Raw genomic sequence first — 24,560 nt, 5'->3', positions numbered from 1 at the left:
CAGAGAAGTGTGAGAGGGGAATATAAGGAGGTTTGGGAGTGCTGGACAAGGAACAGCTGAGGAGAAGGAGCTACGGATCCCTGAGTGAGCCAAAAGGGTTTGCAAAGCAAACCCAGAAAGCTACCATAAGGAAACAGCCCTATCTTACATAGAGCGTGCAGCCAACCGCTGCGACTTCCTGACCCCAGGTATAACGGAGTCAGGCGTGGTTCTTGACACCCTCGTGACACCCAGGCAGGACAATACACAATGGCCTCTGTCCTGGAGACAACCGAGGTGTAATTCCATTATCTCTCAGGACAAAGGGAAATTGCCAATACACACGGGGAGACAATAGGACAGACATTACTTACTCAAATATACAATGTTCCACCCTTTACAATACACATAGACATTTAACACATCCCAAAATGGCACGAATTAGACCAGGAATTCAAAAGTTTGTAAAAGTCTCTTTGGCCTGGCTGTATTCTTGGCTTTTCTGTCCAAAACCAGTTCTACACAGTCTTTTGTCCTGGAGACAATTGAGAAGTGATCCATTTATCTCCCAAGGACAGAGGCAAGACTCCATTAGCCACATGGTAGCAAAAAACAGCAAAATACATGAACTTATATAACTATGCAGCTATTGCATAAAACCGGTGAATTCAACATGGGACGGTAATCACATGGTAAGAGGCTGGCAAGTAGTCCTCTCCAAGTACTCGTGGCAAACTCAAAAGAGGGGAGTTTGTCACAAAGCTCATGTCCGTTGTAAAACTCTATTTCTACTTTAAAAAAATTTTTTTATATTACCTCCATCTAGCAGAGTGAGAGCGGCCAGCACTAAGAATGGAGACGCTTTCCCAACAAACTCATACATGACTGAACCAAAGGGGGCACCAGCTGAAAAAAGAGGGAAATATCAGAGAGGAAAACTTTACAGAAGGCAGGTCAAAACTAAAAACCAACAGACTGATGAAACTTTAAAATCATAGTACTTACTGAGTAAACCCACTGCCATTCCTCCTAGTGCGATGCCCATGGCCTTCCCTCTTTCATAGTCATCAGGGTATATATCTGCAAGTATTCCCAAACCTGTAGATACATGTATTTAAGTCAGTATATATCATTGGAGAGTCCTGGGGGTCACGGTTAGGTGATGGTGACGAGCTGTCACTATAAAACTGCCACACTGTTTGACTTGTAGGACTCTGATTTTCAACCATTGATCATGTAAAAGAAGAGCTCACTGGTGTAACCAAACAGTCTGTATGTGAAGTACATCTTTTCTTGGTACTGCAGCTAAGCTCCATTCATGGTTAAACCCCTGTATAGCGTCCATGTTATGTACAGACCAGTGGACCTATAGTGAGTTGCTATCAGATTTGATTTGTGGGTGAAATCGGGAAGTGGAGTCTGAGGGATTAACGGTTTTATAGGCCAAGTACCAATATAGGTAGTGGTTGGTGGTCCGTGATAGTCCAAAGATCCTAATAAGGTTTACTGTTGTGAATGGAGTGCTGGTCATGCATGGAGTGGACCAAGTAGAGAAACTAAGTACTGTACTTTTCCAGCAGTTCGACAATCTATGCCAGTAATATACCCCAATGCCTATAAGGAACGATACTGAGGAAACAATCAATCTCTATTCTCAGTAATAAATTAAGCTGTGCTAATTATATTCTTCATTGACTGTGGAACAAAAAACCAAGGAAAATTATTATTTCCCACAGGAAAACTAGCCAGGTAGCGTACAACAATGTAATTTACTTACAATGCATTCAGAAAGTCCTCAGACCCTTTCACTTTTTTCACATTTTGTCATGTTGCGGCCTTGTGGTAAAAAAAAAAAAAAAAAACTTTCCCCCATCGTTCTGCACACACCTCATAATGAGAAAGTGAAAACAGAATTTTAGAAATTGTTGCAAATTTACTAAAAAGGAAAGAATAAAATTTGGCACGGACACTTGAAATTTAGGGGGGCCTCCCTTTTTTCTTGACCATCTTTGAGATGTTTCTACGCCTTGATTGGAGTCCACCTGTGTTAAATTCAGGTGAGTGTACATGATTTGGAAAGACAAAGCCCTGTCTATATGAGTTCTCAAAACTGACAATGCATACTAGAGCAAAAACCAAGCCAACAGGAGAGAACTGCATGTAGAGCTCAGAGACAGGATTATGTAGAGGCAAAGATCTGGAGAAGGGGCTAAAAAATGTCTGATCCACTGAAAGTTCCCAAGAGCACAATGGTCTCCATAATTCTTAAATGGAAGAAGTTTGGAACAACCAGGACTTTTCCCAAAGCTGGCCGATCCACCAAACTAAATAATTAGGGGAAAAGAGCCTTGCTAAAGAGGTGAACAAGAACCTAATGGTCACTCTGGCTGAGCTCCAAAGATCTTGTGTGCAGACGGGAGAAACTTCCAGAAGGTCAACCATCACTGGTTTACCATCCAACAGAAAATGGTCGTAACACACAAACAAGACAACAAATGAATGGCTTAGGGATAACTCTGTGAATGTCCTTGAGTGGCCCAGTCACAGCCCTGACTTGAACCCAATCGAACATCTCTGGAGAGACCTGAAAATGGCTGTCCACCGACGGTCCCCATCCAACCTGACAGAGCTTGAGAGGATCTGCAGAGAAGAATGGCAGAACATCCCAAAATCCAGGTGTGCAAACCTTGTGGCATCATCCCCAAGAAGACAGGAAAAGTACTGAGTAAAGTCTGAATACTTATGTCAATGCAAAGTTTTAGTTTTTTCCTTTAAATAAAGTAACAAAGATTTCAAACATTCTGTTTTCACTTTCTTATTATGGGGTAATGGGCACAGAATGATCAGGAAAAACTGGATTTTCTATTTTAGTACAAGATCACAAAATACGCATTGTACATGTACTGGAGCTCAGTTATATTAACCCCTTTAGGAACCTGCGATTTACTGTTTGAGTTTTCATTTTTCCCTCCCTGCATGTACTATGGAAGTCTGGTCTTCAAAGATTGCGCCCGCCCATAAGCGCAGAGGCCGCCATATCCACAGGGTTTCTGTTTTGCACAGCAGAGGTCAGAGGATAATGTCTGCAATTGGTGATAATGTAGAAAGGGTTAAAGGGGTTATTTGTAATCAAATTATTTTTTTTAATGTGATTCAGCAATAATGTTGAAAACATTTCTACCAGACCAGTGCTGTGCTCCCATGTGGAATTAGGTTGTGGGTAGTGTTGGGCGAGCATGCTCGGCCGAACACCAAGTGTGCTCGAGCGCGATGCTCGAGTCTCCTCCCCGCACGTTTGTTGGCTAAATGTGCAGGTGAGTACTGACATTCATTGTAATGATGTAGCCATGTTGGGTACTGGCATTACAGTGATTGGCTGGCTAGAACGCGTCATCGGGTGCTATATAGCACCCGATGACATGTGTTTGGCTCAGTCTTAAACCTCTTGCACACGACCGTATGGCTTTTTCAGTATTTTGCGGTCCACAAAAAACAGATCCTCAAAAAATACGGATGACGTCCGTGTGCATTCCATTTTTTGCGGAACGGAACAGCTAGCCCCTGATAGAACAGTCCTATTCTTGTCCGTAAAGAGGACAATAATAGGACATGTTCTATCTTTGAACGGAACGGAAAAACAGAAATACGGAAACGGAAGGCATACGGAGTACCTTCCGTATTTTTTGCGGATCCATTGAAATTAATGGTTCCGTATACGGTCCGTATGCGGAACGCAAAAAACAGAACGTAAACGATGCCTTAGGCCTCTTTCAGACGGGCGAGATTTTCGTGCGGGTGCAATGCGTGAAGTGAACGGATTGCACCTGCACTGAATCTGGACCCATTCACTTCTATGGGGCTGTGCACATGAGCGGTGATTTTCACTTGTGCGTTGCGTGAAAATATCAGCATGCTCTTCTTTGTGCGTTTTTCACGCAACGCAGGCCCCATAGAAATGAATGGGGCTGCGTGAAAATCGCAAGCATCCGCAAGCAAGTGCGGATGCGGTACGATTTTCACGCATGGTTGCTAGGAGATGATCGGGATGGGGACCCGATCATTATATTATTTTCCCTTATAACATGGTTATAAGGGAAAATAATAGCATTCTTAATACAGAATGCTTACTAAAATAGGGCTGGAGGGGTTAAAAAATAATAATAATAATTTAACTCACCTTAATCCACTTGCTCGCAGAGCCCGGCTTCTCTTCTTTCTTCTTCTTTGCTGTGCGGGAGGAAAATGACCTGTGGTGATGTCACTGCGCTCATCACATGGTCTGTCACCATGGTGATGGATCATGTAATGAACCATGTGATGAGCGCAGTGATGTCATCAAAGGTCCTTTACACAGGTCCTGAAGAAAGAAGACAAAAGAGAAGCCAGGCTGCGCAAACAAGTGGATTTAGGCCTCATGCACACAGACTTTTTTTTAGCGGTCCGCAAAAACGGTTTCCGTTGTTCTGTGATCCGTGTCCGTTTTTTCTCCCGTGGGTCTTCCTTGATTTTTGGAGGATCCACGGACATGAAAAATGAAAAAAAAATCTAAGTCAAGTTTGCCATTGAAATGATAAGAAAAAACGGACACGGATCACAAACACGGATCACGGACGCGGATGACAATCTTGTGTGCATCTGTGATTTTTCACGGACCCTTTGACTTGAATGGGTCCGCGAACCGTTGACCGTGAAAAAAATAGGACAGGTCATATTTTTTTCACGGCCAGGAAACACGGATCACGGATGCGACTGCCAAATGGTGCATTTTCCGATTTTTCCACGGACCCATTGAAAGTCAATGGGTCCACGAAAAAAAATGGAAAACGGAACCACGGATGCGGATGCACACAACGGTCGTGTGCATGAGGCCTAAGGTGAGTTAAATTATTTTTTCATTTTTTTAACCCCTCCAGCCCTAATTTACTAAGCATTCTGTATTAAGAATAATTACATCTATACAACCTTGAACCCAAACCTGAACTTCAGTGAAGTGGGTACCACTGACTGCAATTGCGTACCTACTCGCAGGGGTTTGCTGCAATGCACCTGGGACGCATCCGGAGCCAAAACATGACGCCCGTGTGAAAGAGGCCTAAGGCCTCTTTCACACGACCGTATGGCTTTTTCAGTGTTTTGCAGGCCGTTTTTTTCCAGATCCGTTCTTCCGTTTTTTGTTTCCATTGTGTTTACGTTTCGATTCCATTTTTCGGTTCCGTTTTTCCGTATGGCATATACAGTATAGAGTAATTACATAGAAAAAATTGGGCAGGGCATAACATTTTCAAAAATGGTTCCGCAAAAACGGAACGGATACTGAAGACATATGGATGCATTTCCGTATGTGTTCAGTTTTTTTTGCGGACCCATTGACTTGAATGGAGCCACGGAACGTGATTTGCGGGCAATAATAGGACATGTTCTATCTTTTTAATGGAACGGACAAATGTTAATATGGAAACAGAATGCATACGGAACACATTCAGGTTTTTTTTGCGGAACCATTGAAATGAATGGTTCCGTATACGAACCGTATACGGAACAGAAAAAACGGCCCGTAAACGGAAAAAAAACGGTCGTGTGAAAGAGGCCTTAGTCAGGGAGAGCTGTGCTGAAGAAGGGACAGATAGTATAGGGAGTGAAATAGTAATATTTTATTGAAAAAACTTGTTAGATACCCAAAAGTCCTTTTAACCCCTTAAGGACCAGGCCATTTTTCACCTTAAGGCCTCATGCACACGACCGTTGTTGTTTTCCGTTCGGCAAAATGGGGTTTCGTTGTTCCGTGATCAGTTTTTTTTTTTTTTTTCGTTGTGTTTCCGTGTATCTTCCGTTTTTTTTTTGACGGACCACCAAAAAAAAAGGAAGGTAAAAAAAGTGTTATTTTAATATCCCCACCCAGGATAATGATTCTACAAAAACGGACACGGAGGCGGATGACAGACGCTCGTGCATCCGCATTTTTGGCGGTCTCATTGACTTGAATGGGTCCACAAACCGTTTTTCGCGGACAAGAATAGGACAGGTTATATTTTTTGGACGGACTGGAACCACGGACCACGGACGTGGATAACAAACAGTGGACTATCCGCATTTTCAACGGCTCCATAGAAATGAATGGGTCCGCATCAGAAACGCTAAAATCGGCAGAACGGACGCGGAAACAAACTACGGTCATGTGCATGAGGCCTAAGGACCAGACTGATTTTTGCAAATCTGAGATGTCACTTTATGTGGTGATAACTTTAAAACGCTTTTACTTATCAAAGCCATTCTGAGACTGTTTTCTCGTCACTTATTGTACTTCATGACAGTGGTAAATTTGAATCAAAATATTTCATTTTTATTTATTAAAAAAATACCAAATTTACCAAAAATTTGGAAAAATTTGCAACTTTCCAAATTTCTATTTCTCTGCTTTTAAAACAGATAGTGATACCTCCTAAAATTGTTATTACTTCACATTCCCCATATGTCTACTTCATGTTTGGATCATTTTGTGAATGCCATTTTATTTTTTGGGGACGTTAGAAGACTTAAAAGTTTAGAAGCAAATCTTGAAATTTTTCAGAAAATTTCCAAAACCCACTTTTTAAGGACCAGTTCAGGTCTGAAGTCACTTTGTGAGGGTTACATAATAGAAACCACCCAAAAATGACCCATTTTAGAAACTACACCCCTCAAGATATTCAAAACAGATTTTACAAACTTTGTTAACCCTTTAGGTGTTCCACAAGAATAATTGAAAATGGATATGAAATTTCAGAATTTCACTTTTTTGGCAGATTTTCAATTTTAATCATTTTTTTTCCGCAAACAAAGCCAGGATTAACAGCCAAACTAAACTCAATATTTATTGCCCTGATTCTGTAGTTTACAGAAACACCCCATATGTGGTCAAAAACTGCTGTATGGCCACACGGCAGGGTGCAGAAGGAAAGGAATGCCATATGTTTTTTAGAAGGCAGATTTTGATGGACTGGTTTTTTGACACCATGTCCCATTTGAAGCCACCCCTAGAGTAGAAACTCCCAAAAAGTGACCCCATTTTAGAAACTACACCCCTCAAGGTATTCAAAACTGATTTTAAAAACTTTTTTTTAACCCTTTAGGTGTTCCACAAGAATTAATTGAAAATGGATATGAAATTTCAGAATTTCACTTTTTTGGCAGATTTTCAATTTTAATCATTTTTTTTTCCGCTAACAAAGCCAGGATTAACAGCCAAACTAAACTCAATATTTATTGCCCTGATTCTGTAGTTTGCAGAAACACCCCAAATGTGGTCAAAAACTGCTGGGCACAGAAGGAAAGGAATGCAATATGGTTTTTAGAAGGCAGATTTTCATGGACTGGTTTTTTGACACCATGTCCCATTTAAAGCCACCCTGATGTACCCCTAGAGTATAAACTACAAAAAGTGACCCCATTTTGGAAACTACGGGATAAGGTGGCAGTTTTGTTGGTACTATTTTAGGGTACAGATGATTTTTGGTTGCTCTATATTACACTTTTTGTGAGGCAAGATAACAAAAAAATTGCTGTTTTTATTTTTTGTTATTTACAACGTTCATCTGACAGGTTAGGTCATGAGATATTTTTATAGAGCAGGTTGTTATGACTCGACAATACCAAATATGACTACTTTTTTTGGTTGTTTGTTTCAGTTTTACATAATAAAGCATTTTTGAAAAAAAGGGTTTTTAAGTGTCTCCATATTCTGAAAGCCATATATATATTTTTTTTTTTGGGCGAATGTCTTATGTAGGGGCTCATTTTTTTTTGTATAAGATGACGGTTTGATTGGTACAATTTTGGGGTGCATAGGACTTTTTGATCACTTGCTATTACACTTTTTGTGATGTAAGGTGACAAAATGGCTTTTTTACACTGTTTTAATAAAAAAATAATTACGGTGTTCACCTGAGGGGTTAAATCATGTGATAGTTTTATAGAGAAGGTTGATATGGACATGGCAATACCTAATATGTATACTTTTTTTATTTAAGTTTTATACACTAATATCATTTTTAAAACGAAAAAAAATTATGTTTTAGAGTCACCATAGTCATGGTGACTCATAATGAGTCTCATAATATGTCTTGGTGTTGCACTTTTAGTGATGTAAGGTGACAAAAATTGCTTATTTTACAGTTTTTATTTTTTATGGTGTCTATCGGACGGGGTGGATGATGGATTTTTTTTATTTTTTATTATAAAATCAGGGGAAAGGGGCATTTTTTTTAATTCAAAACACTTTTTTTACTTTTTTTTTTATAAACTTTATTTCTGTCCCACTCTGGACTTCAATTCTTCACCAAACTGTTGTTGGATTGTTGGAAGAAGTTGCTGTTGGAGGGTGTTTTGGTACCATTCTTTATTCATGGCTGTGTTTTTGGGCAAAATTGTGAGTGAGCCCACTCCCTTGGATGAGAAGCAACCCCACACATGAATGGTCTCAGGATGCTTTACTGTTGGCATGACACAGGACTGATGGTAGCGCTCACCTTTTCTTCTCCAGACAAGCCTTTTTCCAGATGCCCCAAACAATTGGAAAGAGGCTTCATCGGAGAATATGACTTTGCCCCAGTCCTCAGCAGTCCATTCACCATACTTTCTGCAGAAGATCAATCTGTCCCTGATGTTTTTTTTGGAGAGAAGTGGCTTCTTTGCTGGCCTTCTTGACACCAGGCCATCTTCCAAAAGTCTTCGCCTCACTGTGCGTGCAGATGCGCTCACACCTGCCTGCTGCCATTCCTGAGCAAGCTCTGCACTGGTGGCACTCCGATCCCGCAGCTGAATCCTCTTTAGGAGACGATCCTGGCGCTTGCTGGACTTTCTTGGATGCCCTGAAGCCTTCTTAACAAGAATTGAACCTCTTTCCTTGAAGTTCTTGATGATCCTATAAATTGTTGATTGAGGTGCAATCTTAGTAGCCACAATATCCTTGCCTGTGAAGCCATTTTTATGCAATGCAATGATGGCTGCACGCGTTTCTTTGCAGGTCACCATGGTTAACAATGGAAGAACAATGATTTCAAGCATCACCCTCCTTTTAACATGTAAAGTCTGCCATTTTAACCCAATCAGCCTGACATACTGATCTCCAGCCTTGTGCTCGTCAACATTCTCACCTGAGTTAACAAGACGATTACTGAAATTATCTCAGCAGGTCCTTTAATGACAGCAATGAAATGCAGTGGAAAGTTCTTTTTGGGATTAAGTTAATTTTCATGGCAAAGAAGGACTATGCAATTCATCTGATCACTCTTCATAACATTCTGGAGTATATGCAAATTGCTTTTATAAAAACTTAAGCAGCAACTTTTCCAATTTCCAATATTTATGTAATTCTCAAAACTTATGGCCACGACTGTATATGTTTAGGTAGAGCCCAGACGGGCCGGAGTTTATTTTTGGTTTGGTTTATGTTTTGTGGTGCTGGACCTTCACCTTACCCGGTGAATCATAACTGGGGTTGCCTGTATTGCCGGAGTGTGATAAATAAAGCAACATTTGGACTTTAACCCTGTGGTCTGCAAGAGAATCTGTCATTGGCCCCCTACCTGAGAGTGTAACCCCTTACATTACCTAAAGCTCACCATTCACTAGTGCGCTTAAAACTCTGTTCTCTGTAGCCCGCCGAACTGTCAGCGGTGTACAGAGAACAGAGTTTTAAACGCACAGTGAATGGTGAGGTAGGAAAAAATGTAGTAAAAATAGAAAATTCATAAAGTATATTAGAGAGAGTTTTATTAGGGCATTAGGGAGAACATATTAAAAGTTTATATAAAGGTTTAGTTACTCTTTAAGGAGCATTTACATTAGACTATAGGTTATCAGTAAGCAAAAAAATATTTCACCTGCAACAGTAGATAATGAGGATCCAACTCCCTGCACCGATCTTGCGAAGAACATCAGCCAATATGAGTCAGCAAAGGCAAAAACTGGCAGAGACAGAAGATGAAACAACAGTTTACTAATATTCATGACTGGTAGATGAGATGAGGGGGACTTGCAGTGGTGGGATCTGTCAACTTATATGTTTTCTTGTGGTGAAGGGGGATGTACTTCCAGAAACAATTTATTTCCATAGACTGTTTCTTGTCCCCATCCATTTTAATGAGGCGGTTGCAATATCAGACTTGTCCCATGGGCAAGAGTGGTACTGTTTCTGGAAAAAAGGTTCATACATTTTATTCTAATGTTGGGCAACCCTATTTACTCTACACCTACTTCCAGGGATGTTTTATAAAACAAGCACCCTCTGCCATCTTCCCCTTTGTTATGGTGTATTCAATAAGGACTGCTATGGGACTGTGGAGAGGGGAAGTGCAGCTCAGGTTTGACAAAGTCTGGGTCACCAGACATTGGTCAGGTTACCAGCCATCTGAGAGAAAGGGACAGCTAGCTCAGGCATTTCCTCAGTATCAAACCTTTTTCTGCCTAGGAGGAGACTGGAGAATCCAGCTTAGTGCCCTGCCTGGAATTGTGCAGTTGAGTTCCTTCAGTAAAGAAGGAAGCTGGTTTATTGCAATCCCTGACTCTCTGGACTTATTTCACATTGAGGTACACCTTGTCTTATCATCTTTTCCAGAAAGCAGCAACACGGTGTCCGCGGGACCCAATGTAGTATTGGGGCAACCCAAAACATGGCCACTGCACATCCAGCAGCAAGTATTGAATTTGCCTGCAGCACTCCAACAGGTGAAATTATGCATTACACAACTCCTATTTATATCATTGCTCTAAAATGATTCATATAATTTCCATTTTTAGGAGGTTTGTGAAAATTAAATAGATAAATGTATAACTCACTGAAAGTAGACAGGAACATGACAATAAATCCAGCAAACAGTGGTATATCATATCCAATCCTAGGAGAATAAGAAAAAGCTTTAGAACACAATGGAAATAACTAAGCAGATGTAGTTTAGTAGAGTTATTTGGATCTTGTACTACCATGTACTGTACCTGTTGGTAATGAGTCCTACTATGGGATTGAATACAAATTGTATTATTGCTTTGGATGCAAATAGAAGACCAACTTGGAGGTTCTCTTGTTGTAGGATATTCCTTTCCATGTTGCAGCTGGAATTGTTGGGGACTTCCTGGGTCATATTATCAATCCTTTGATAATTTGATTGGTCACTTAACATGATGGTATTGTCATACAAAGAGTAAATTGAGGCAAATGTAGCTTTGGAAGCAGAAGATAAAACTATCAGGCCCACAGTTGTGTTTCCATTCTGATATTCTTTTCCGTAGAGGAAAATTGGAATGATGGGAACTAGACAGAGATGAGTATTTGTTAGCACTAAATATGTGAATAACCATTGAGTGGTCAATAAGAAGATGAACATAATACAATTGTTATAAAGAAAAGTCTGACTCTGGCCTATGAGTCCCACAGGACTAGGAGCTCTCAATAATCAGGGACACATCAAAGTCTACCTGTCCCCCACACAGTCACAGTAGGTGCAAGTGGTAGGCCGTGCTATCATAGCTTCCAGTTACTCTCTGTGCAGAGAACTGCAGAACAGCTTCATTCAATTACATGGAGCCAGCTGCTGTTCAATGCATAGCCAGGTGGCCAGGAGCACCAGGGTACAAGGAAAATAGTATAGGGGTCATAGTGCTTATTCAGAGCTGTGGTATCTTCAGTCTTAGAATCATGGGGGGTTCTACAGGTCAGACTACCATTGGTCATAATGTAATGGCTTATCCTAGAGATATATAAGATGAGGATACCCCTTTAAATTAATGGTTTCCTCTACAGGAAAGTGTTAATATGACCCTATATGGCTGCCTACTCTGGTTCTTTATACTTTTTCATGACAATCATTACAAGTCTTGTAGCTCAGAGGCCCACTGATCTGAAATGCAGGCTGGACCTGCTGCCAACCATCTATGGACAGTTAGGACCGTCAGATTCTCTATACATTGCAATGGAAAGGTGGATATCCATAAGTACTTAATATGGGGACCTTTTTTAATTAATATGAGTAACACCTTGATAGGTAGACATACCAACTACTGTGTAAAGCATATTATCCACGAGTAGAGCTACAAAAACTACCACAAGGACCACCTCTTTGGAGCCCCTCTTTTCTTTAAGCCACCTGCACGGGCTGCACTCCATCATGGCACCACAGGAATCATCCTTCAAAAAGAGAAGAAAGCATTAAATATTAAAACGAATGACTCTGCTGGGCTTTGTTCAAATTTACATTTTTACTTGGGTTCTTTGGTGTATCAAAGTATGTTCTCCTCACACAGGAGCTGAGGTTCACACACACTGACTGGCAGTTTTTGTTCAAATGCAGTATTTTTTTATGTTTTACAAGATCTCCCTAAGATCTGATGGTCACAGTAGTCACAAAGATGGGCTCTATCTCTTCTGTCTCCTACACCAGCCTCACACAGCTCTCCACAAAGGCATTTGAAGGTCCCCCAAAGTTGTCGCTAGTCAATGACTGGACGGTCTGTCTCCTCACAGACTCTCCTGCCTACATTGGGGAAGCAGACTGTATATGGAGCTAAACAAGTGCCAAGCAACATATATCTCTACATATGTAGATCAACTATATATTCAATTGGCACCTCCTTGTTGGAACATTTAGTCTCCATTAACTCTCTGTCACACTATCACTTCGACCAGAGACAACCCCCTGTACTGACTCAGTTAGAGCATCACACATTGCACAAATCAATGCAATGCTCTTCTGTGGTCATCTTTATCTAGACCTGTCAAGAGAGCAATAGAGCTTTCATACTGTTATCCTTTTTATACACCTATTATAATGCGGATTACCCATCAGATAACATATTCCCCTCACATCAGAAGTAAACGGACAATGGATTAACTATCAATAATGGAGGTGTTGTCCTTTGTGCTGACTGCTGCAGTAGAGCAATGTTTTGTATTTAATTTTCATTGGCATAGTACTGCCAAAATTAAAAAGAAAAAAACAGCCACAAATTCTAAAACTTTCTATGAATATTCAGTTTTTTTTTAAAATATGCATTTCTGATGGACATGTACCTTTAAATTGGTAGAGCTGCTTCTGGTGTACACCTTGTAATAAACCTAGCCACTTGGGAAGAGCACCAAAGGTGCCAGAAGAATGGAATTTCTTCCATTTTGAACTCCCTTAAGGAGTTTATCTATGGGTATGGTGTAGATGGCCAGCTAGGACCTGTCTTAGGTTGCTAGTATAGCTTTTAAGTGTATACAGCTAGACCTGCCAATAGTCTTAATACAGTTCCTATGTCTATGTGTTAAAGACAAAAGCAGAGTTATTTACTGTGACATCATGTTTTGGATGTCATATAACTGTTATATTTTGTGTTCACAGAAGCAGAAAAAGATAATATATGCCTTTTAAGATTCATTTTGTAATGTAAGGTAAGTTCAGTGACACAGCAGAAACAGAAAGCATAGTGTTAATCCTTTGTTGCTGGGCAGAAGTCTAGACCAATCACAGCCAGCTTCTCACACAGCAAGAGTTTTCACCAATCACAGCCAGCCTCACACACAGCCTGTGTGGGGAATTTCCCTAGCTGGAATCATTACTCACCAGAGAGAGGAGCTGGACAGACACACAGTTCCAGTCAGATTCCAGTTTTATGGGAACAAGAGGCCAAAATAGGTATTTAGAACAGTTATATAATGTTCATATTGTTAGTATTGTGATTAGAACTGTATACTGAATCAGTTATGTGTGTTTACTTACAATTCCACCAAATTGCAAGCTACAATTGCAAACTACAAAGTTCACAATTCAAATTCCATATTGCAATCCAAATGGCATACGACCATCCCAGATCATACTCAACTAATCTGCAAATAGTTACTGCAAACTGCAAGCCCAGTTTAGCCGTTAGAACTGTTAAATCTCAGATATACCTCTCAGAGAGATCATAAAGTGCTTAAATAACTTAAAGTGACAGTACAGATACTGAAGAGAGAAATATATCCACCATTTTATGTTGAATGACCAGATTGAACAGTTGAACCACCATCTTAATCATACCGCCATTTTGTGATATCTTTTCCCTTCCCCTCCATGACGGCACCTTACTTGGAGATTATCTTCCTCCTCCAGCCAGGCAGGGACAGGAAGGTTCAAAAGGGCCTGCCTCCTCACTTATCTTCAGTGTCTTCCGGTCCCTGCCAGGCGGAGGATAGGAGCTATCTTTGCGCTCCGGTCAGGAGCTATCGCAGGATGGCGGCTGCATTGCGCCAGCCACGGGCTTACCTGGGGCAAGTAAGTCCATTCCATGGAGTGCCTGCCGCGGTCCTTTTTGTAAAAACTCTTGCCCGCCAGCGCATAGTGGCAGGCTGAGGCACCCGGACACTTAAAGGAGCACTTCTCTGCCCGAGATTCTCGGCTCCGGCGGGTGACATCATCCGGGGGCCTAATAGGGGTGGCTTGAAGAGTTGCCGGCCTGGATGACGTCAGAGGTCCTGGGGAGACTTCCGGCCATACGTTTTTTTTTTTAAACTGGCGCCCTGGTCAAATCGTATGTCGGCCTCTGACCAGAGAAGTTACAAGCATTTCTGCAGCCTCGGCCATCCACACACATGGCTCCGGAGGAAACTATGGACTAACCTGTAGCAGTGAGTGACATCCAGGTTGTGAGTATGGAATGCTGCTTGCACATACTGTTAATAGGCCTTTCTCATCATTTCCCTTTTTGTATGGAAGAGTGACAAAGACATTTCTGCGAAACCTTAACCACCTCCGGACCGCCTAACGCAGGATCGCGTTCCGGAGGTGGCAGCCCTGCGCACAGTCACGCATATATGCGTCATCTCGCGAGACGCGAGATTTCCTGTGAACGCGCGCACACAGGGGCGCGCGCTCACAGGAACGGAAGGTAAGAGAGTTGATCTCCAGCCTGCCAGCGGCGATCGTTCGCTGGCAGGCTGGAGATGTGTTTTTTTTTAACCCCTAACAGGTATATTAGACGCTGTTTTGATAACAGCGTCTAATATACCTGCTACCTGGTCCTCTGGTGGTCCCCTTTGTTTGGATCGACCACCAAAGGACACAGGTAGCTCAGTAAAGTCCCACCAAGCACCACTACACTACACTACACCCCCCCCCCCCCCGTCACTTATTAACCCCTTATTAGCCCCTGATCACCCCTGATCATCCCATATAGACTCCCTGATCACCCCCCTGTCATTGATTACCCCCCTGTCATTGATCAACCCCCTGTAAAGCTCCATTCAGACGTCCGCATGATTTTTACGGATCCACTGATAGATGGATCGGATCCGCAAAACGCATCCGGACGTCTGAATGAAGCCTTACAGGGGCGTGATCAATGACTGTGGTGATCACCCCATATAGACTCCCTGATCACCCCCCTGTCATTGATTACCCCCCTGTAAAGCTCCATTCAGACGTCCGCATGATTTTTACGGATCCACTGATAGATGGATCGGATCCGCAAAACGCATCCGGACGTCTGAATGAAGCCTTACAGGGGCGTGATCAATGACTGTGGTGATCACCTCATATAGACTCCCTGATCACCCCCCTGTAAAGCTCCATTCAGATGTCCGCATGATTTTTACGGATGCACTGATAGATGGATCCGATCCGCAAAATGCATCCGGACGTCTGAATGAAGCTTTACAGGGGCATGATCAATGACTGTGGTGATCACCCCCCTGTCATTGATTACCCCCCTGTAAAGCTCCATTCAGATGTCTGCATGATTTTTACGGATGCACTGATAGATGGATGGGATCCGCAAAACGCATCCGGACGTCTGAATGAAGCCTTACAGGGGCGTGATCAATGACTGTGGTGATCACCCCATATAGACTCCCTGATCACCCCCCTGTCATTGATTACCCCCCTGTCATTGATTACCCCCCTGTAAAGCTCCATTCAGACGTCCGCATGATTTTTACGGATCCACTGATAGATGGATCGGATCCGCAAAACGCATCCGGACGTCTGAATGAAGCCTTACAGGGGCATGATCAATGACTGTGGTGATCACCCCATATAGACTCCCTGATCACCCCCCTGTCATTGATTACCCCCCTGTCATTGATTACCCCCCTGTAAAGCTCCATTCAGACGTCCGCATGATTTCTACGGATCCACTGATAGATGGATCGGATCCGCAAAACGCATCCGGACGTCTGAATGAAGCCTTACAGGGGCATGATCAATGACTGTGGTGATCACCCCATATAGACTCCCTGATCACCCCCCTGTCATTGATTACCCCCCTGTAAAGCTCCATTCAGATGTCCGCATGATTTTTACGGATGCACTGATAGATGGATCGGATCCGCAAAACGCATACGGACGTCTGATCACGCCTTACACGGGCGTGATCAATGACTGTGGTTATCACCCCATATAGACTCCCTGATCACCCCCCTGTCATTGATCACCCCCCTGTCATTGATCAACCCCCTGTCATTGATCACCCCCCCTGTCATTGATCACCCCCCTGTAAGGCTCCATTCAGACATTTTTTTGGCCCAAGTTAGCGGAATTTTTTTTTTTTTTCTTACAAAGTCTCATATTCCACTAACTTGTGTCAAAAAATAAAATCTCACATGAACTCACCATACCCCTCACGGACTCCAAATGCGTAAATTTTTTTAGACATTTATATTCCAGACTTCTTCTCACGCTTTAGGGCCCCTAGAATGCCAGGGCAGTATAAATACCCCACATGTGACCCCATTTCGGAAAGAAGACACCCCCAGGTATTCCGTGAGGGGCATATTGAGTCCATGAAAGATTGAAATTTTTGTCCCAAGTTAGCGGAACGGGAGACTTTGTGAGAAAAAAATTAAAAATATCAATTTCCGCTAACTTGTGCCAAAAAAAAAAAAATTCTATGAACTCGCCATGCCCCTCATTGAATACCTTGGGGTGTCTTCTTTCCAAAATGGGGTCACATGTGGGGTATTTATACTGCCCTGGCATTCTAGGGGCCCCAAAGCGTGAGAAGAAGTCTGGTATCCAAATGTCTAAAAATGCCCTCCTAAAAGGAATTTGGGCACCTTTGCGCATCTAGGCTGCAAAAAAGTGTCACACATCTGGTATCGCCGTACTCAGGAGAAGTTGGGGAATGTGTTTTGGGGTGTCATTTTACATATACCCATGCTGGGTGAGAGAAATATCTTGGTCAAATGCCAACTTTGTATAAAAAAATGGGAAAAGTTGTCTTTTGCCAAGATATTTCTCTCACCCAGCAAGGGTATATGTAAAATTACACCCCAAAACACATTCCCCAACTTCTCCTGAATACGGCGATACCACATGTGTGACACTTTTTTGCAGCCTAGGTGGGCAAAGGGGCCCATATTCCAAAGAGCACCTTTAGGATTTCACAGGTCATTTACCTACTTACCACACATTAGGGCCCCTGGAAAATGCCAGGGCAGTATAACTACCCCACAAGTGACCCCATTTTGGAAAGAAGACACCCCAAGGTATTCCGTGAGGGGCATGGCGAGTTCCTCGAATTTTTTATTTTTTGTCACAAGTTAGTGGAAAATGCTGATTTTTTTTTTTTTTTTTTTCATACAAAGTCTCATATTCCACTAACTTGTGACAAAAAATAAAAACTTCCATGAACTCACTATGCCCATCAGCGAATACCTTTGGGTGTCTTCTTTCCAAAATGGGGTCACTTGTGGGGTAGTTATACTGCCCTGGCATTCTAGGGGCCCAAATGTGTGGTAAGGAGTTTGAAATCAAATTCTGTAAAAAATGACCTGTGAAATCCGAAAGGTGCTCTTTGGAATATGGGCCCCTTTGCCCACCTAGGCTGCAAAAAAGTGTCACACATCTGGTATCTCCGTACTCAGGAGAAGGTGGGGAATGTGTTTTGGGGTGTCATTTTGCATATACCCCTGCTGGGTGAGAGGAATATCTTGGCAAAAGACAACTTTTCCCATTTTTTTATACAAAGTTGGCATTTGACCAAGATATTTATCTCACCCAGCATGGGTATATGTAAAATGACACCCCAAAACACATTCCCCACCTTCTCCCGAGTACGGCAATACCAGATGTGTGACACTTTTTTGCAGCCTAGGTGGGCAAAGGGGCCCATATTCCAAAGAGCACCTTTCGGATTTCACAGGTCAATTTTTACAGAATTTGATTTCAAACTCCTTACCACACATTAGGGCCCCTAGAATGCCAGGGCAGTATAACTACCCCACAAGTGACCCCATTTTGGAAAGAAGAGACCCCAAGGTATTCGCTGATGGGCATAGTGAGTTCATGGAAGTTTTTATTTTTTGTCACAAGTTAGTGGAATATGAGACTTTGTATGAAGAAAAAAAAAAAAAAAAAAATCATCATTTTCCACTAACTTGTGACAAAAAATAAAAAATTCTAGGAACTCGCCATGCCCCTCACGGAATACCTTGGGGTGTCTTCTTTTTAAAATGGGGTCACTTGTGGGGTAGTTATACTGCCCTGGCATTCTAGGGGCCCAAATGTGTGGTAAGAAGTTTGAAATCAAATTCTGTAAAAAATGACCTGTGAAATCCGAAAGGTACTCTTTGGAATATGGGCCCCTTTGCCCACCTAGGCTGCAAAAAAGTGTCACACATCTGGTATTGCCGTACTCAGGAGAAGGTGGGGAATGTGTTTTGGGGTGTCTTTTTACATATACCCATGCTGGGTGAGAGAAATATCTTGGCAAAAGACAACTTTTCCCATTTTTTTTATACAAAGTTGGCATTTGACCAAGATATTTATCTCACCCAGCATGGGTATATGTAAAAAGACACCCCAAAACACATTCCTCAACTTCTCCTGAATACAGAGATACCAGATGTGTGACACTTTTTTGCAGCCTAGGTGGGCAAAGGGGCCCATATTCCAAAGAGCACCTTTCGGATTTCACAGGTCATTTTTTACAGAATTTGATTTCAAACTCCTTACCACACATTTGGGCCCCTAGAATGCCAGGGCAGTATAACTACCCCACAAGTGACCCCATTTTGGAAAGAAGAGACCCCAAGGTATTTCGTGATGTGCATAGTGAGTTCATGGAAGTTTTTATTTTTTGTCACAAGTTAGTGGAATATGAGACTTTGTAAGAAAAAAAAAAAAAAAAATCATCATTTTCCGCTAACTTGTGACAAAATTTAAAAAGTTCTATGAACTCACTATGCCCATCAGCGAATACCTTAGGGTGTGTACTTTCCGAAATGGGGTCATTTGTGGGGTGTTTGTACTGTCTGGCCATTGTAGAACCTCAGGAAACATGACAGGTGCTCAGAAAGTCAGAGCTGCTTCAAAAAGCGGAAATTCACATTTTTGTACCATAGTTTGTAAACGCTATAACTTTTACCCAAACCATTTTTTTTTACCCAAACATTTTTTTTTTATCAAAGACATGTAGAACTATAAATTTAGAGCAAAATTTCTATATGGATCTCGTTTTTTTTGCAAAATTTTACAACTGAAAGTGAAAAATGTCATTTTTTTGCAAAAAAATCGTTAAATTTCGATTAATAACAAAAAAAGTAAAAATGTCAGCAGCAATGAAATACCACCAAATGAAAGCTCTATTAGTGAGAAGAAAAGGAGGTAAAATTCATTTGGGTGGTAAGTTGCATGACCGAGCAATAAACGGTGAAAGTAGTGTAGGTCAGAAGTGTAAAAAGTGGCCTGGTCTTTCAGGGTGTTTAAGCCATGGGGCTGAGGTGGTTAAATAGCGCTAAAATCAAAAATTCTTAGATGTCGCGTATGCTCTGTTAAACTCCCCGAAAATCATGGGAAATTGCATTGTGAAAAAAATCATTGTGAAAAGTGCATTGATAACATTGTCAGGGAGGAAGTCCCGTCTTTAAGACAGGAACTGCAGGGTCTGATTAAGCAAGAAATAAAGTCCGCTTTTCCTGATTTTTCTTCAGCCGCTAGTGTACCATCAACATAAAAAAAATAATCGCCCTTAAAAGCCTCTACATCTTCTTCTTCCGATGTTTCTTCAGATAGCGATGAGAGTAGTAGTAATTCTGACTCTGATGGCGATTTTAAAAATTACTTATTTTCATCTGACGATATAAACGATCTATTAAAAGCGGTCAGGGATATCATGGAAATTAAAAAAGAAAAAATACATAGCTCCGCCCAGGATAGAATATTTTCAGTATTAGAAACCAAGAAAAAAAGGGTATTTCCGGTACACAAAAATCTGCAGTCTCTTATTTTGAGGGAGTGGAAAAATCCAGACAGGAAAGTTTTCCTACCCAGAACAATTAGGAAAAGGCTCCCCTTCGACGAAGAAGAATTATCCCCGTTTTTAAATTGTCCTAAAATTGATGTATCACTCTCGAAACTGGCTAAGGGTTCTTCCTTACCGTTTGAAGATACGGGGTCATTACGTGACCCTATGGATAAAAAGGTGGATGCTAACCTTAGAAGAACCTGGGATGCAGCTGCCGCTTTGTTTTAAGCTAATATCGCGGCCACATCCATAGCTAGATCCCTAAAAAGTTGGCTGGTACAACTGGAAGCATTACTAAAATCCAATACCCCATACGAAAACTTTGCAGACTCCTTCCCTCTCTTATTAAAAGCCGTAGATTTTTTGTCAGACACAACAACTGATTCTGTTAGGCTGACCGCAAGAGCTACGGCCCTAGCTAACAACTCTAGAAGGGCACTTTGGTTAAAAGCTTGGTCTGGAGACACAGGCTCCAAGGCAAAATTATGCAACATCCCGTTTAATGGTAATCTTCTCTTTGGTCAGGACTTAGGTAAAATTCTAGAGAAAGCCTCTGATTCCAAAAAGAGTTTCCCGGAGGATAAAAAGAAAAGGAAAACTCCATTTTTTTTTGTCCCCAAAAGAAGGGTAGTTTTCAAAACAAAAGGAGTAAAACAGAAAACAGGAGATCGGGAAAACAGAAAAGAAAGGGTTTTATGTTCTCTCCCCGTTCTGAGAAATCTTCCAAAAAATGACGCCAGAGCCCCAGTGGGGGGAAGACTGGGAAAATTTGTGGAGTGCTGGGAAAAATACTCATGCAGCCGCTGGTTATTAAATACCCTCCACGAAGGGTACAGTATTCCCTTTGTCAAAAGTCCCCCCACTCTATTTGTTCAGACTCCAGTTCAAAGCTCGGAACATCTTCAACTGCTAGTTCAGATGAACGTTCTTGTTCTAGTACCGACGAATCAAGTCAGTCTGGGCTGTTATTCCAGTTTATTTTTTGGTAAGAAAGCCAAACGGGAAAATGCATCTTATCATAAATATGAAAATGCTGAACAAGTCCATAAAGTATGAAAAATTCAAGATGGAATCTATAAAAACCACGGTCAAAGTTTTACAAGGGGCGTTTCTAGCATCCATAGATTTAAAAGATGCGTATTTTCACGTACCCATTCATCCAGAGTCACAACAATTTTTGAGAATAGCGGTGTGGGTCCAAGGGCATCTTAAACATTTCCAGTTTCAAGCACTGCCGTTTGGGATAACAACTGCCCCCAGGCTTTTTACGAAAATTATGCTAGAGATGATAACCCCTCTGAGAAAGGAGAAAGTAATGATAGTTCCATACCTAGATGACCTTTTGATAGTGGGGGACTCCCAGAAAGACCTAGAAACCTATCTATTTCAAACGATAGACAGACTGGAGGAACTGGGTTGGATTTTAAATCGGGAGAAGTCTCACTTAGTTCCCACGCAAAAAATAGTCTTTTTGGGAATTCTCATTGACTCAGTGAGCCAAAAATGCTTTTTTTTTTTCTTTTTAAAGAGCAGGAGTGAATTTTTTTTTTCCTCACAAATCCATCATTTATAGAACAATTTATTTAAACAAAGGACATGAAAGCAGAGAAGGACACCTCGGTATTTACCAGGCTATTTCTCCTGAGTAGAGAAATATCCCAAACTGCAGAACCAAGCTGCTCATTTACTTCTAGTCTCCCCAAGGCTTTCAGGCCCCACATTGTGCATAATGGTTCAACAACCCCAATTGCGTGTTGCGAGATTTGCAATAACTCTTCCCGTATCAGGGGGCTGTGAGCCTGTGCTGGTCTTGTGAATGATGAACGGCACGTGACTGTTTTAGGTCCGGAGGAGACCGGAGTGGCACTGAAGGACCGGAATAGTGCATTGGGGAGCAGGTGAGTATGATTATTTTTTTTTTTTACAGATTAAAGGATTAAATAATAATAAAGGATTCAATTACATTATTATAAATATATTCCCAAATACCTTTCATTAGTTATAATGGCTCGTTTTGCCTAGGGAGCAATCATTAGGAGAAATAAAATAGCCGCCGAACACACAAAACCTGTGCAGTAACTTGTCCTGCTAAAGAGCTGCCTCATCCTCGTCTCTGCTTGTCAGAGATTATGAACCTGAATACAGCTGATAAGAACTTCAGCTGAATCTCTGTAGGAATGGAGTTCATGAGAAGACTGTGAAGTACAGAGATGAAGGTGGGGTGTGGGTAATGAGCAGCAGCAGCACCACAGCCGGTCCTGTCCATCCTCTCTGTATTTAAACTGGGGATAAATGATGATAGAGTTAGATAGATAGATTGGAGCTCCAGTTATTCTCTTGAGAAATCTGGATGCCCCTATGTGTAATAGAACCAGGATGTGCATTAAAACTTGTGCAACAGGCCCCTGAGGAGCAGATGGGAGTGGTAGTGATCTGGCTGCAATAATTATTTGCAGTGACAATCCTAACACCAATGCTCCCTAGGGCCAGGTCACAGGAGGGCGTACACTTTTATCCCTCGGCACACCCTGATTGTGGGGTTCCTGCCTGATGGTAGTTGGGGTTAGAGATGTCGCGAACATAAAATTTTCCATTCGCGAAAAAAACGCGAACAAAGCGGCTACACTGAATTTACCTTTTATTTAAAGGGAACCTGTCACCAGTTTTATGGTGTCCTAACTAAGGGCAACATAAATAAGTGACTGATTCTCTTAGCAAAATGCTGGGTCATGTGAAATGCACGTGACATCCACGGACACATCGTCATCATCATCAACCGCTTCACTTGTATCTGACAACTCAGCAAAGGAAGCAGCAGCGGGTACAACATAGAAACATAGAAACATAGAATGTGTCGGCAGATAAGAACCATTTGGCCCATCTAGTCTGCCCAATATATCTGAATCCTATTAATAGTCCCTGGCCCTATCTTATATGAAGGATAGCCTTATGCCTATCCCATGCATGCTTAAACTCCTTCACTTTAACATCATCATCATCATCACACCGTACGTCCATGTGTGTAATGCTGCCTGACTGAGACATATCCCTGTTATCTACATCCTCTGACAATAATGGTTGCGCATCACTCATTTCTTCCAACTGATGTGTAAATAACTCCTCTTACAGATCAAGTGAAGCAGCTGTGGTGCTAGTGTTGGTGGTGGCGGCAGACGGGCGAGTGGTAACTTGAGAGGTGCCCGAAGCTGAGCTGGAGGAGGATGGTGCGTCAAGGTTCCGAGCGGAAGCTGTAGAAGATTGGGTGTCCTGTGTTAGCTAGTCAACTATGTCCTCAGAACTTTTCGAGTTCAGGGTACGTGGCCTCTGAACACTGGGCATTATTCTAGGGCCAAAGGGAATCACAGCACCATGACCACAATGGCCCCTGCGGGGTGGCCTGCCTCTGCCTGTCATTTTTTTTAGATTAGTTTAGTTGTACTATGCGTGCAAGCTACTGTGACACCAGATATGAGTGGCACTGTGCACTGGCAGAAGTTGGCAGAGTAGACGCTGTAGGCCTGACACACACGCTTGCAGACAACTAACTGCTATTCAATCTATTACAGTCAAAATTGTTGTTTTTAAAAAAAAAAGTAATCTACTGTGACACCAGATATGAGTTGCACTGGTGACACTGTGCCCTGGCAGGCCTGAAACACACACGCGTGCAGGCAATTGACTGCTATTATATTAGTCAAAAAAATTATTCTTTTTTTAAATGCAAGCTACTGTGACACCAGATATGAGTGGTTTCACTGGGCAAGTGGGCACAGTATACGCTGTGAGCCTGACACACACGCTGGCAGGCAACTGCAATTAGATTACAGAGGGAAAAAAAAAAGCAGACTGATGTTCTAGCCCTAAAAAGGGCTTTTTGGGGTGCCGTCCTTACAGCAGAGATCAGATGAGTCTTTCAGGACTGGAGTGGACACTGAATACACTAGCCTAGCTATCGATTTCCCTATTAAATCAGCAGCAGCTACACTGTCCCTCCTCTCACTAAGAATGCAGCTTCCGAATGAATCTAAAATGGATGCTGTCCAGGAGGTGGGAGGGTCTGGGAGGGAGGGTCTGCTGCTGATTGGCTGGAATGTGTCTGCTGACTGTTAGGTACAGGGTCAAAATTTGCTCAATGATGACGAATAGGGGGCGGACCGAACATCGAATATGTTCGCCCGCCGCGGCGAACGCGAACAAGCTATGTTCGCCGGGAACTGTTCGCTGGCGAATAGTTCGAGACATCTCTAGTTGGGGTGCCTTTGGTGTTTTTTGGTATAGGTGCAAGGCAGGAGGTGTTGGTTCTGTGGCCAACAAATGGTGTTGGAGTTGGTAACCAGGCCAGATGT

The 24,560-nt window shown here is 42.1% G+C and overlaps 1 protein-coding gene across 1 annotated transcript in view; it reads right to left on the bottom strand.

The window, feature by feature from the left end:
* Positions 1 to 24,560, bottom strand: part of LOC120987787 (chromaffin granule amine transporter-like) — a 520,630-nt gene that overhangs the window by 141,537 nt on the left and 354,533 nt on the right. Inside the window, exons 2-7 of the mRNA XM_040415909.1 lie at positions 12,007 to 12,139; positions 10,951 to 11,266; positions 10,795 to 10,853; positions 9,840 to 9,923; positions 985 to 1,077; positions 796 to 885 (exon numbers count right to left, since the gene is read on the bottom strand). Coding sequence (XP_040271843.1) covers positions 796 to 885; positions 985 to 1,077; positions 9,840 to 9,923; positions 10,795 to 10,853; positions 10,951 to 11,266; positions 12,007 to 12,121 — 757 coding nt within the window. The 5' untranslated portion in view covers positions 12,122 to 12,139. The remainder of the gene's footprint in view (positions 1 to 795; positions 886 to 984; positions 1,078 to 9,839; positions 9,924 to 10,794; positions 10,854 to 10,950; positions 11,267 to 12,006; positions 12,140 to 24,560) is intronic.

This window comes from Bufo bufo, chromosome 1 (assembly GCF_905171765.1).
Source record: "Bufo bufo chromosome 1, aBufBuf1.1, whole genome shotgun sequence".
Taxonomy (NCBI): Eukaryota; Metazoa; Chordata; class Amphibia; order Anura; family Bufonidae; genus Bufo; species Bufo bufo.
Note: the sequence above shows the minus strand (reverse complement) of the source record. Positions and strands in the feature narration are given on the sequence as shown.